This window comes from Babylonia areolata, chromosome 1 (assembly GCF_041734735.1).
Source record: "Babylonia areolata isolate BAREFJ2019XMU chromosome 1, ASM4173473v1, whole genome shotgun sequence".
Lineage (NCBI taxonomy): Eukaryota > Metazoa > Mollusca > Gastropoda > Neogastropoda > Buccinidae > Babylonia > Babylonia areolata.
The window spans coordinates 32674607-32689606 of record NC_134876.1 but is presented as its reverse complement, the minus strand read 5'-3'; the positions used below and the strand labels follow the sequence as shown (position 1 = coordinate 32689606).

At 39.4% G+C, this 15000-nt stretch overlaps 1 protein-coding gene across 2 annotated transcripts in view; it reads right to left on the bottom strand.

Moving 5' to 3' along the window:
- Window positions 1-15000, bottom strand: part of LOC143281960 (acyl-coenzyme A synthetase ACSM3, mitochondrial-like) — a 28098-nt gene that overhangs the window by 12418 nt on the left and 680 nt on the right. For both annotated transcript variants that reach the window (XM_076587297.1, XM_076587307.1), the window contains exons 2-11: window positions 13459-13742; window positions 12257-12357; window positions 10975-11087; window positions 9665-9783; window positions 6543-6604; window positions 5785-5839; window positions 4764-4885; window positions 3626-3782; window positions 2183-2311; window positions 16-90 (exon numbers count right to left, since the gene is read on the bottom strand). In XM_076587297.1, the coding sequence (XP_076443412.1) occupies window positions 16-90; window positions 2183-2311; window positions 3626-3782; window positions 4764-4885; window positions 5785-5839; window positions 6543-6604; window positions 9665-9783; window positions 10975-11087; window positions 12257-12357; window positions 13459-13740 (1215 nt within the window). In that variant the 5' untranslated portion in view covers window positions 13741-13742. The remainder of the gene's footprint in view (window positions 1-15; window positions 91-2182; window positions 2312-3625; window positions 3783-4763; window positions 4886-5784; window positions 5840-6542; window positions 6605-9664; window positions 9784-10974; window positions 11088-12256; window positions 12358-13458; window positions 13743-15000) is intronic.

The following is a 15000-nucleotide window of genomic DNA, read 5'->3' as shown; positions in this document are numbered from 1 at the left end:
TCTTTATATACTCACTGTTTCTGTTTGACCATAAACTTCATAAATCTCCATGCCTGTGCTTTTCTTCCATTCTTCCATCAGTTCAGGATTCTGCACAAACACACAAATTAATGCACACACACAAACACACCCACACACACACATACACACACACATGCACGCATGCGCGCACGCACACACACAGAGCAACGAACAGTTTTTGTCTCTTGTAAGGCATAGGGGTAGATACAAACACTATGAAGAGAAAAGAATTATTCAAAATATTTATTTTTTACTTCCATCGCTTTTGTCTTTTGTGTACTCTATCTTTTTTTTATCTGTTTGATTCTACTCTTCTTTATTTGCTTATTTATTTGTCTGTTTAATTTATTTCATTTGATTTAATTTACTGTAATGAATGTTACATACATGTATGTATATTCCCCACCAGCACTCTAACACATGCAGCACTTGGTGAGCTCTGAAGGACTGACCAATGCGTTCGGTCTATGTGTGAGTCAGGCATCTGTTTTTGTAGTGATTTTTTCTACTTTAAGCACATATTGTTGTGTACATAGATCACCCTGCACTCTCTGATGCCTCCTTGAAACTTCAGTTCAGTTCAGTTCAGTTACTCAAGGAGGCGTCACTGCATTCAGACAAATCCATACATGCTACGCAACATCTGCTAAGCAGATGCCTGAACAGCAGCATAACCCAACACGCTTAGTCAGGCCTTGACAGGAAAAAAGAGAAGTGCATAAACAAATAAATGGGTACATCATGATGAAACCGAGAAGTACAGGAAATCATCTGTAAGAATCATCTGTTGTATTCTGAAGCCTGAAATCAAGACGCTTACTCAAAGTACCCTCCCTGCAAACACCCAAACCAAAAAAGCAAAAAATAGGTGATGGAATAAGGAACTTCACATCCCAGAATGTGTCCAGATGAATTTTCACTGTCATTGTTGTTGGTGGTGGTGGTGGTGTTCTTCTTATATCATTATTTATATCGTTATTGTTACCATTATCAGAAGTAGTAGTAAGATGTTTTCCCATCTCCTATACAGTTTCTGAGGTATCATCCCTAAGCTGCTCTTCCCAAATACCCATACACAGTCGTACACACGCTCGTCTCTCACAGTCCCAGTGTCAGCAGTCCACATCTTCAACTGAATCATTCACACCAAAAGATGAAAATATTCCTTGATCTTCAAAAGAAGATTCCCCCCATGATATATATTTTTTTTTTCAGGAAAAATGTTGAGTAGCTGAAGCCCTGTAAGCCAGGTGAACTCCAAAAATGCATGTGTTTTTGTCTTTATGGACAAAATCTATGCATAAAGCATGAATGCCTGACAAGAACTCAATGCAGAGATCCACAAAGGTCACAGATGTGTGCATAAATAGAATAGAATAGAATATGTCTTTATTACCAAGTGTACCGGGGTCACAAGGAATATTGGGGGTGGGTTGGGGGGGGGATAGTACATTACAAGATATGAACATAAATCGAAAATGATACACAAACACAGATACAGTAGAAATTAGGATACATGCAAGTGCGTATCAATATAAAAACTTGTGCATACTCACACATGCACACACCGCACACACACACACACAGACACTCACACACACACACACAAACTCTCTCTCTCTCTCTCTCTCTCACACACACACACACGTTTGAACAGAAGCTGCATATTACATGTGGATGGGGCTGATGACTAGATCTTCAGGTAGATGGTTGTTGGAGCAGTGGTGGTCAGCATTTTAAAAGGCACATTTACTTCAGAAAATTCTTGAATGTAGGTAGGGGCAAGGACACACAGTGAGTGAGTGTCAGTGACAGCTAGTGTGAGTGAGAATGATTGAGAGAATGTGAGTGCTAGTGAGTGAGAGTGTCAGTGAGCAGGTGAGAGACAGTGATGGTGGCTGAGTGAGTGAGTTTGAGGGTGTGTGTGAGTGTGAGCGTGAATGTGTGAGTTTGAATATGTGTTCTTTAGTTAAGCATCTTTTCACTATCAGTGATATTAGATAATTGAATGTGTGTGCATGTGCGTGTGTGTGTGTGTGTGTGTGTGTGTGTGTGCATGTGCACAAGTGCATGTGTGTGTGTGTGTTTGCGTGTGTTTGTGTGCATGCTCATGTGTCTGCATGTATGTGTGTCCCCCGTGCACACAGTAATGTATGCTTACCACAGGTTCGCCACCGGACACAGTGTAACCAAGATTTTTTGGTTTGAAGCCAACCATACCATGTTTCACAATCACCCTGGCTGCTGTTGGGGGCATGCACATCTTGCTGATGGGGTATTTCTCCAGAACCTGCAGTTGAACAGACAGCAGCTGCAGATTTCACTTCGTACACTCACAATGTAGTACAAGAGTATAGGTAAACGGAAACCACATACCGTACAAATTCATCTTCTGTGTTCGTGGGCTGCAACTGTCTTATTTACTTTTTATCAGCAACTCAGCTTAATACTTCTTCTTCTTCTTCTGCACATGAGTGGGCTTTTACATGTATGACCGTTTTTACCCCGCCATGTAGGCAGCCATACTCCGTTTTCGGGGGTGTGCATGCTGGGTATGTTCTTGTTTCCATAACCCACCGAACGCTGACATGGATTACAGGATCTTTAACGTGCATATTTGATCTTCTGCTTGCATATACACACGAAGGGGGTTCAGGCGCTAGCAGGTCTGCACATATGTTGACCTGGGAGATCGTAAAAATCTCCACCCTTTACCCACCAGGCGCCGTCACCGTGATTCGAACCCGGGACCCTCAGATTGACAGTCCAACCCTTTAACCACTTGGCTATTGCGCCCGTCAGTCAGCTTAATACAATTATGGACACTTTTCCCCCACAGCATGTTCATGTTTCCATAACCCATGGAACAATGACATGGATTATGGGTCCTTTTTAAGTGTATTTCTGATCTTCTGTAGACATGTGCATAAACACGAAGGAGATTAAGGCTTATCTGCACATATGCTGACCTAGGAGATTCGGAAAAAAATTGTCCACCCTTAAACAACTGGGTGCTGATATTGGAATTGAATCTCATTTTGTCAGATTGAAAGCCCAATGCTCTATCATTTGGCTATTATGCCTATCATAATTTTTTTTTTTTTTGGTACTACTGATAAGCAGAACACATACACTGCAAAACTGTTTTGTTGTATCATTACATAAGGCATCTTAAAACATTCAAGGATCAAAACAAGTTACCAAATTCAATGTTAGGAGAAGAAGACAAAGGCATGTTGATCACTGGTACGCATGAGGAGGAGGTAGCTAAGACCCCAACCAAAGACCATCAGCAGTAAAGACCTGTCTGGCAGTGGCCTTATGTGCCACAGAACAAAATGAGGATCAAAATGTTACACGTCTGTCTGAGTGTGTATGTGTGTGTGTCTGAAATCTGATTCAGACTGAATGACACAGAAAATGAATGATGGGCACCCAATGGCAGCCGTCAGTCGGCTCTACCCAGGTAGGCACCCTGTTGTGCAAATGACCCTGAGTTTGTAACGCGCTTAGAGCTTGGTCTCAAACTGAGGACATGCCCCAATAAGTATCCATATCATTTATTCATTCATTCCAAATAAGAAAGATAAGCATGACGGTTGACCTTAAGCGTGTCGACAGGGTCAAACCTGGCGCTGTGCTGGGTGAAGATGCAGGCACCATGCAGCCATGGCGCGAAGAAAGAGCTCCAGGCACACTTGGCCCAGCCGGTGTCCGACATGTTCCAGATCACATCCTTTGGTTCTGCCAACAGCATGTACCTGGAGATATCACATTACCACCACTATAAGCATTGAAAGAAAATGATGATTTTAAGATTCATATTGCTTCAAAAAAACAAAAAAAAGAAAAGAAAAAAAAAGAAGAAGAAGAAAAAAGGTCAATCAATCATCATTGTCTTCAGTAGGGGGACTGAGCTGGCTGTATATGCTGATGGTGACATTTAAATGAACACCACCAAACTGACCTAGCAATAACACAGGGTCTCCTGTTATGGCTGATCATGTGGCAGTGCCTGAAACCCCCTTGTGTGCATACGCAAGCAGAAGATCAAATATGCATGTTAAAGATCCTGTAATCCATGTCAGTGTTCGGTGGGTTATGGAAACAAGAACATACCCAGCATGCACACCCCTGAAAACAGAGTATGGCTGCCTGCATTGCAGGGTAAATAAATAAAAAACGGTCATACACGTAAAATGTTAAATGTTACATGTTTGTCTGAGTGTGTAGGTGTGTGTGCCTGAAATCTGATTGAATGACACATGAAACGAATGATGAGTGCCCAATGGCAGCCGTCAGCTGGCTCTACCCAGGTAGGCAGCCTGCTGTATTCATGACCCTGTGTTAGTAAAGTGCTTAAAGCTTGGTCTTCGACTGAGGACAGGTGCTATATGAGTATCCATATCAATCAATCAATCATTCAATATATCATTTAAGATCCCCTATACACAGTACAATACTTGGGCTGCAATGGGATGAGCCATAATATAGTGATGTCAAAGCACACTGAGATAAGCAAAGGGGAATCTTGAATACTTGAAGGGCTTAAAAATAAAATGAGAAAACACACATGTACACACACAGACACAGACACAGCCACAAACACACACACACACACACATACACACGCACACACACAAACTACTTTAATAGAATAACCACTGTATACTGCCCTCCTGTGTGGACATATATTTCTCTGAAAAAAAAGTGTCATCTAGATATACACAATACAGTCTCACCTGGCAGTAATCAAGTGCCCCAGTCCATAACTGGAATGTGAGTGCTCTGCCATTTTGGGATTTCCAGTTGTGCCACTGGTGAAAAATAGCGTCATGGTTTCTGATGCTTTTGTGTCTGCAGCCTGAAATGGGGAACAAAAAAAAAAAGGTATGATAAATATAACACACATTCCCTAAAAAGCAACAAAACGAGGGAATTTATTTTTGAATTTGTAAACTGAACCTTATCTTCAAACAAATGTTTTGATTCGCATTAAATGAACTGTAAGAATGAGAAACTTTTCATGAGACTGATGAAATAATGACATTCAATCATAAACTAGTGGAAACCCCCCAGTTCTATACACATCAGAACCATCAAAATGATGATGGTGGATGTTCAAAGAAAGAAGAAGAAGAAGAACTATTTCCATTCTGTCATTAGAATTTTGCTGATCAATAAATAGTCAGAAATTCTGAAGTCATCAAGTACATCTTATTATCTCTGCAGCTAATAAGTACTGCATCAATTACATGACTGTATGATCTGTAAATTATATGTATCTATTTGTTACATACACTGTAAATATACCATTGGGTTTTTGTGGAGTTTTCTTTACTGATTTATGCAAAGTTTGAAACGCTTAAACAGAGAAATTGAGAATACATCAGGTCTAATTCAAAAGGAGAAAAGTTCATAAAAGAATAAGTTTATGTGCACACACCGATTCACAATCCCTCTAACAGTTTATGTGCACACACTCATTCACAATCCCTCTAACACATATGCACATAAACACACACACACAAACACACACACACACACATTTATTTCCAAATTTATGTGCACACACTCATTCACAATCCCTCTTACACATATGCACACACACACACACACACACACACACACACGCGCGCGCGCGCACACACATTTATTTCCAAATGCTTGTCAGATGCAGAAATATAGCATACATTAAACCAGTTTTATGAGTAGTGGTAACTTGCAACCAAATATGACTGTGCTTCTATCATGAACACTTACATCAAATGAGTCTGATGCTTTACTCAGCAAGTCCCCAAAGTTGAGCCAGCCAGGTCTGCAGAACATAGGCATGTCAATATACATCATCAGGAAAGTAAGCATTGGCAAGTTTTATATGAGAAAAAAAAAGGAGCATTTCTATGTTCAGTATCCGAATGCACCAGGGGAAAATATGCCTGCATGCAAAAGTAAATATTCCACAGTTCTCATTCACATGGTCACAATAATTCATCCTGGTTAACAAAATTAACAATTATTTCATCCTCAAATTTGGACCAAAGTCATGATATGATGTGACTTTGATATTTATACAATGCCTATCCTCTGTCAGGGATCAAACTATAAGTGCTAAACAAACAAAACAGACATTTACACAACAGGCTGCCTACCTGGGTTGAGCTGACTGAGAGCTGCATTTGAGCACTCATTTGTTTCCTGTGTCATTCAGTCTGCTTTCTCTCTCTCTCTCTCTCTCTCTCTCTCTCTCTCTCTCTCTCACTCACATACACACACACACTCACATACACAGGAAACCTTTTTTATGTATATGGCTGTTTGTTTATCACCCCACCATGCAGGCAGCCATAATCTGTTATCAGGAGTGTACATGCTGGATATGTTCTTGTTTCCATATCCCACCACCCAATTATCACTAAGTATGCTACATCACATCTGTAACCTAACCTACCTGGAAAAGGACTTTCAGGTAAATTAAGATTCCTTCTCCATCCTAGATCGAGGAACTATATTTGAATTACCTGGTTTCTGATGAAGGTCCAATGTACACCTTGTGCTTCAAGTCTGGACTTTCATCACAAACCTGTCAATACAAAATTATTATAAACCCACTGTCATAGAAATGTCTTTCAAAAGCAAAACATGTTTTTCCTCACAAAACTTTCAAACACAGTACTGTCTTGGAGAAAAAAATAAAATAAACAATACTCAACCATTATGTCATACATTTAGAGTCGCTGTAATAAGAAAAGGTCTGCACGTTTCCTTACAACATAGATGTATGCATTAATAATTCCACACAGTATAAATCTGCAGTGGTGCCACTTTCAGTTCCCCAATATACATGTAATGAAAAAATAGACATCAGTCTTGACTCTACGGGCTGCAACAGACTGGATTGGGATAAAGGTAAATATTTCGATTGTGGAGTGACCCAGAACCACGCACTCTGCTTGGCTAATCACAAAATCACGTGTACAGTGCATGGTGGAATGTTAGCAAAGCGGCCTCTTCTCAGAATGTTGTGAAGCGAACAAGGCAGTGACGGCAATGTTTTAGGGTTGCCGAAGTACTTGAAATGCTACAAACTGAAGGGTCGGACATTGAAGAGGTGGATGATGACGAAGAAGAAAGCGAATTTAATGCAGAAAGCAAGCATGGGTATGGTGATTCGGGGTGAAAAATTGGCAGTATTTCTACATATGGCAAAACTGTAAAAATAAGATGAGAAATTTGATATTTTTTTATATGTAATAGCTCAACATGTAATAAACCAGTTCTGAAAGTTTCATTTTCTTACACAGTATTTTGTATTTTTTGTCATTTTTTTTCCAAACCCTTACAAATGGGCCGACTGTGCGGAAAAGCAAGGGAGAAAACTTGTCGTCCCGAGTGAGTTAACAGATCCAAAATGATCAGGGAAATCTCTAAGTGTCGTTTGGACACCACAGTGGACAAGATACAACAAAGTGAACAGCCACAAGCAAAAACACTTCTGCACTGTGCCATTCCCTCTGTGCCCATGTGGAGAAGCAGACCAGACCACTGAACATATTCTTCAGGATTGCAGGGACCTCAGAGGTCTGGGGGAGGAGACTGGTCAATGTCACTACCCTGCAAGACAGGTGACATGGGCCTATGGAAGCTCTGTAGGACATCCATTTCATTTCAAGGACAAATCTACAAGTGTTAACAACTAACAAGAAAAGATTTTTTCTTTAAAGAAGACCATAGTCATACACTAACATGAGAATTGCACATTTCTAAAGTCAAATTCACAAACAGCTGCTGCAGAAATAGAATGAGAGACTGAAGGCTTGACAAACTGGATGAGGGAAAGCATGCGGTCTGTAAAGTGCCTACAAATAAAGTCACTGTGCAGTTCATCACACCACAAAACCCACTGCTCTCTCTCTCTCTCTCTCTCTCTCTCTCTCTCTCTCTCTCCACACACACACACACACCAAAAACATATACACTGTCACTTTGAGCAAAGCCTTTGGTAACATGATCACTCCTGTCTTGTCAAGAAATGTGGCCTCCTGCCAAGTTAGCAATCCAGAACATGGAGTAAGAAGGAAAACCTGACACATGCACAACACTCTGCTGGTGTGTTGGTAGTTTCAAAAATTGCAAAGACTGTGTATGAGGTGTAAAAAGTGTGTGTGTGTGTGTGTGTGTGTGTGTGTGTGTGTGTGTGTGTGTGTGCGCGCGCGCATGTCATGGATTTGTTTAAGTATTTAGGGATAACTTAACAGAATTTTTTAAAGGAAAGATATCAGTGTATGAACAAGCGCAAAGGGCAATTCTTTCTTTGATACAAACATCTAGAAATCAAAATTAGCCCTTGGATGTTATTCTTGATTTGTACCTACCGATGGTTGTCCCAGTTTTATTATACGGTTGTGAAATAGCGGGTTATGAAAATACTAATATGTTTGAGAAAGTGCAGTTAAGATCCATAAAACAATTTTTTCGACTTTAGAGAAGTACAATGACTAACTTGATAAATATATAGTGACACTGGAATAAACCCACTTTCAGTCCTAATCAAATTGAGACAAATTAGATTTTGGACGTCTCTCATATCTAGTAAGTCAGAAAAAACTTTCTTTAAAAATGTATAGCATGATTATTACAATTTTGTACACAAAAGATTTTTTTTATCAGAATGGATTAACAACACACCAGATTTGTATTGAAATAGGATTTCTTCTGCTTCTTCTGCGTTCATGGGCTGCAACTCCCACGTTCAGTCATATGTACACGAGTGGGCTTTAACGTGTACGACCGTTTTCACCCTGCCATGTATGCAGCCATACTCCGCTTTCCGGGGATGTGCATGCTGGGTATGTTCTTGTTTCCATAACCCACCAAACGCTGACATGGATCACAGGATCTTTAACATGCGTATTTGATCTTCCGCTTGCGTATGCACATGAAGGGGATTCAGGCACTAGCAGGTCTGCACATATGTTGACCTGGGAGATAAGAAAAATCTCCACCCTTTACCCACCAGGCACCGTCACCAAGATTCAAACCCGGGACCCTGAGATTGAAAGTCCAACGCTTTAACCACTCACCTACTGCACCCGTCGAAATAGGATTTGATTGTGTTTAGGCAGCACTGAGGTCAGGAGGCATGGAAAAGGTTTGTTCCTGGATTTGTTTTTTGTTTGTTTTATTTTTTTGGTCATGTGAGCCTCAAAAGGTGGTTGGGTGACATGGGGGGCCAACTATATCAAATATACATGTATAGGAGTCAGCTGCCGGATAAAACTATTATCATTCCAGAAGGTGAACTAAATGGCTGATAATGGCATTACACTTAGTTCAATAAGAACATTGACAGCAAACTGATTGAAGAAAAGTGTCAAGACACCAAAAAGAACACCTCTGTTTTCTGTGTGACAGTGGTATCTGTTTCACTGGACCCTTTCAAATTCCATTCTGAAACTTTTTTTGTGAAAATCTTGAAAATACAGAAAGCTCTGTTTGACAAATTTTCAAAATATAGAAAAGCACCCCCCAGATGGACAAGAGTTTCTCCTAATTCATCATCAACACTGATGCGCACAGACACACAGGCATCCACATAAACAAAGACACAAAAAAGACACGGGCAGGTACAGTCAGACATCACCTCCTCCACAAACTCCACGGTACTGTCATCAGCAAAGATGCATTTGGCTTTTGAAGAAAGTAATCGATGCTTGATATCTTTGGCTCTCAACAAAGTTGTTCCAGGACTGGTTACAACACCTGCAAAATAGTTTGACATAGAAAAAATAATTATAAACACCCACTATATTCACAAACAAAAATAAAGATGTAGAAAGCATTATTAGAAACACTGTTTTTGTTTGTTTGTTTTTTGTTGTTTTAGGTGAAAACAGGCCAGACAATCCAATGATTTATGTGGCTGCACCTCCAGGAACTTGCATCCTTGGATTGATCACATTCAACCTCAACAGATCATGCGTCATGGTGAATCAAACATTTTACAACAACAAAAAAATGAAATATCAAGTTGTTCACAATCAAGAAATCTTTTCTTGCTGTTTTTCTTTCTTTGATTGTTTTTCTGTTGTTGTTTTTTTTTAGGTGGTGGTGAGTGGCGGAGAGGGGAAGGGGTACCTTTCCTCTATTCTGTATCCTCTCACTGTTATTACCCTGAATGTCTCAAATAGCCATGCACAATCTCATCCAAGTTCTTTGTGTCACAGTCAACCAGCTATAAATGCTGGTTTGTCATACAGCCAGCTGCCACAGGGAACCCAAGACTGCTGCTGAGTCACTTCATTTTTTGGTGTGTTTTTTTATGTGTGTGTGGGGGAGGGGTGGGGGGGGAGAGGACCAGGGCGGGATGGGAGGTATTGTTGTTTTTTTGTTTGGTTTGGTTTGGTTTTCAGTTGTGCCTATTCTGGTTAACAGATGCAGAACACCACCTCCTAATTTCTCCATGTACCCAAGGTCAAGTGTTTCATAAAGGGTAAAATGGGGAAGACTAAGAATGCAGAGACTGATCAAATGTCAAGATGAGTTTCTTTCATTACCATCAATGTCACCTTGCCAGGGATTCATCCATCACATTCACAAAATGATCAAAAATGAAAATGTCTATCATATTTTATATATCGCTCCATTTTCGTATTGTTCACGCAATGACTTTGATAAACAGCCTGAAGTCAATGAGTAAATCCAGTATCTGTGCCACTTTCTGAAGAAAGTTTAATGCAAACTTGTGAAATTGTAATTAAAGAAGACTGAAGATTAAAGATTTCCAAACAATAATACATATCCACAGCAGGTTATATATTTAAACATGTATTCACACTTTCAATTTTATTTTTTTCTAATGGACAGACTATTCACACTTTCGATTTTATTTTTTTCTAATGGACAGACTATTCTGTAACAAATAACATGTATAAACAGAAACATTTGTTTTACCTGCTCGAATGCATCCCAGTTTCAAAATCCACCATTCTGGTATTCTGGGAAGGATGACAATCACACGATCCCCTTGTGACAGCTCACATGGACCAGTCAAACTGTTTGCCACCCTGTGAAAAAAATATATGGGTACAATTATTTTTTCTCAACATGAGTTCATTTCAGACTGTTTTCCTGTGTGAATAAATGACTTTTATCATGTTTCTTCTGTTTTGGTTAACTATAATTTTTCTATGTAAAGGGACTTTGGATATCTATTAAAGTATATCAACCCTTTCTTTAAAAAAAAGTGTATTAAATCTTTTTGAAGAAAGCAAGAATAAGAAAAAAGAAGAAAAGCTATGGACTTCTACAAATTAAATTCAAATATGAAAGCATTCTTCATATCACTATATAAAACATGCTTTAAAATGGATGCATACCTAATGAAACCAATGCAGTCTTGAATCATTCAAAGTGGCTATGTGATTGGTTATAAGTTATGTACGTAATGTTTCAAGAATGTTGCATGTACTGATGTAGTGCTTGTGATGTGACTTGATACCTATTTTGTTTGGGTCGTGTGCACCGATAAAATAAGAAACGATTATCACATCCAGATAATAATATTTAATAATAATCATAATATTAATAATATATTATTTTTATATAGCACTATAATACAAGCATAAGCAAGCTCTAAGCACTTTACAATCCAATACCTAAAGTGAAACAAAAAAGCATATAAAAAGCAGCAGAAACATAAAACAGAATCATTAATATTATAAAAACACAATGCATAAAACTCACAAAGTAACATACTATCAATACTACAACTGTTACACTCCAACATTCACAGTAACACACACGCACAAACACACACATGATTAAATGGCTGAGATGACAGCAATTTTCACTTAAAATACATACATGTAAAAAGGAACATAATTGTAATCTGCATGCCACAGATTTTGTAAAAATTGTAAAATAAAGTTTTGCATAGAAAAGGTGTAAAAATTGGGTCATTCTCCCTTTCGAACCACACCACCACCATCCATCTACCCACCCCCATTCTCTCTACTCTCCCATCACACTCACTCACATTGCCATGGGCCTGGGACAACAGCACTATTTGAAAGTGAGTGAGTGAGTGAGTGAGTGTGTGTGTGTGTGTGTGTGTGTGTGTGTGTGCGTGTGTGTGTGTGTGTGTTTGTTTGTGTCTGTGTGTGTTTGTGTTTGTGTGTGTGTGTGTGTGTGTTTGTGTCTGTGTGTGTGTGTGAGAAAGAGAATATAATACAACCTGCAGGATAGGTCCGAAAGTCTTTGGAAGGAAAATTTCTCTTCATTCCCTTGATCATCAATCCACCACAGTGCAGGATTACTGCTGTCTCTCTTTCCTGTCTTAAAAGACAAACCCATAGAAACCACTTCTCAAACAGAGGACACAGACAGACTGCAAGAGAGAAAGGGAAGAGATGAGACCTAGCGAGAGACAAAGACAAGTGAGACTCAAGGAGATTCAAGAAACAAACTTTACCAACATTACTAGAATATTAACCTAAAACCACGAGAAGACCCACAATGACACAAGACGCAACATAAATAAATGCCAGAATGATAATCTGACAGTATAATGGCTCTGACAGAAGATAAACTGAAACTTCAGGTTTCACAGACTGAAAAAAGTTCTACCAGAATGTTTTGTCTTTGGAAAAAATGCATTTCAAAAAGAATTGAACATTTAACAACTACAAATTAATGAAAAAACAACAATAGCAGCACCTAAGAATCAGCCTATTATGAGTAGCTCACTGTCAAGGCAGAGTAAATTATTGCAATAAAAGCACCATTGCTTCTTTCCCCAACCAAAACAGCCACCATTTACAGCAAAGTAAATATACTACTACTACTACTACTACTACTACTACTACTACTACTAATGATGATGATGATGATAGTAAGAATAAGAACATTCTAAAAACATAACATCAATAACAGTAAACAGAATTAATAAGCACAATTTTTCAAAAGAAACTCACTGCCAGTTCACACCTCCACACACACCGCCCATAATAATGCAGTGAAGTGGCAGGGATTTATGAAATAAAAGTCCTAGAAGAATATTTAACAATATTTACACAATATGTATCCTTGGGGAAATAATAAATAAATAATAGGGGGTGGTTTTGCACTTGTGTGTTATTTAAAAAAAAAAAAAAAAATCACACAAAGAAAACTGTTGTGAGAACTATGCAATTCAATACAATGAATATGAAAGAATATAAACTTTTTGTAATATTAACCAGATATGGATGAAAAAAAATCACAATCATATCATGCACGCTGAGAGGTCGGAATATATATACAATCTCCCAGTCACCAATCTGTGAGACTAGTAAGTGCACCACAGCACTGGTTTCAATGTAGAATCTTTAACCTAAAGTCTATCACTCCACACTACACATACAATACACATTCTCCTTCATCCTCCTGAGAAAATACCTTATCTGCAGCAGCCCAGACATCAAGGACATCACGTGCAAAATTAAATTTCTCAGGTACTGTCAGGCTGAAGGTATTTCTTGCATGTTCGTAGTCCATGAAAGCTGACTGAACACCAAATGAATGCACATTTCTGGTGCTGTCTTGTGGTGGATGAGGCTGCTGAAAACTTCGAATTTTATTCCAGCCAGCGCTGAGCACTGCTGGAGACACACCAAAGCCACTTCTGGCGACTGTGGTGCTGTAGAAAACACCCACCCTTCTCAGCTGCTGTAGTGTCATTTCTGTGGACAGATCAAAACCAAACTGACAAACATTTTCACATGGGTATCTGTAACAAAAGACCAACATATCATTATATCAGCGCAGATCGAGACCGAGAGACGGGAAAAAAAAAAGGTAAATGCAATTAAGAAAGAAAAAGTTACAAACATGAAAAAATTCAGAATGCACCATAGGCACAATTTGAAGAAATGAAACCAGATCTGACCGAGAGAAATGTAAAGAGACTCTGTGTGTGTGTGTGCGGGGGTGGGGGGGGGGGGGGGTAAGGGGGTAGGGGGTAGGGTGTCTGTGTGTGTGTGGTGTAGTGTGTAGACTGTAACCACATGCACAATTTGAAGAAATGAAACCAGATCTGACTGAGAGAAATGTAGAGATTGTGTGGGGAGGGTGGGAGTGTGTGTGTGTGTGTGTGTGTGTGGGTAGACTGTAACCATAGGCACAAATTGATGGAATGAAACTAGATCTGACAGAGAAATGTATTGACTAATACAGATTGTGTGGGGTGGGGGGGGGGGGGTGTCTATGTGTGTGTGTCTGAGTGCAAGTGTATGTGTGTGGGTGTATGTACGAGGAGGAGAAGGAATTTTGTTTAATGTCCCGTCACACATATCGGTGATTGAAGACATTTTGTTAATGTATTTATGAATACATTTAAGTATTATTGGTCAGAAGGGGTGGGAGATGTGAATGAATGGAGGGTTGGGGGAAACTGGGCAAATGAGGGTGAAATGAGGGTGAAATGTGAAAAAAAAATCTAAATACAATTACAGGAAATTACTCAAAGGATTTCCTAAAAGAGAAGTCGTTAAACTGACAGGCGAAACAACTGATAATGAATGCAAAAAGTCAAAAACATCAACGTTATCAGTCACTTGTGAAGACACACTTTCGTGTACATAAGGCTTCATCAAGCTACAGTCAAAATTATTTGCTTAAGTGTGTGTGTGTGTGTGTGTGTGTGTGTGTGTGTGTGTGTGTAGTGAGTAGACTGTAGTGTGTGTGACTGTAGTGTGTGACTGTGTGTGTGTGTTATGTGTGTGAGGGTTTGTATGTAGTGCAGTGTGTAGACTGTAGTGTGTGTGCATGCATGTGTGCGCACATGTGTGTGTGCATGCGTGTGTATGTGTGTGTGTGTGCGTGAGTGCGTGCGTGAGTGAGTGCGTGCGTGCGTGCATATACAACTTGATTTAAGTGTGTCAACAATCTCAACAACACAACTACCAACTGACGCGTACTCCACAAAACAAACACAAAACA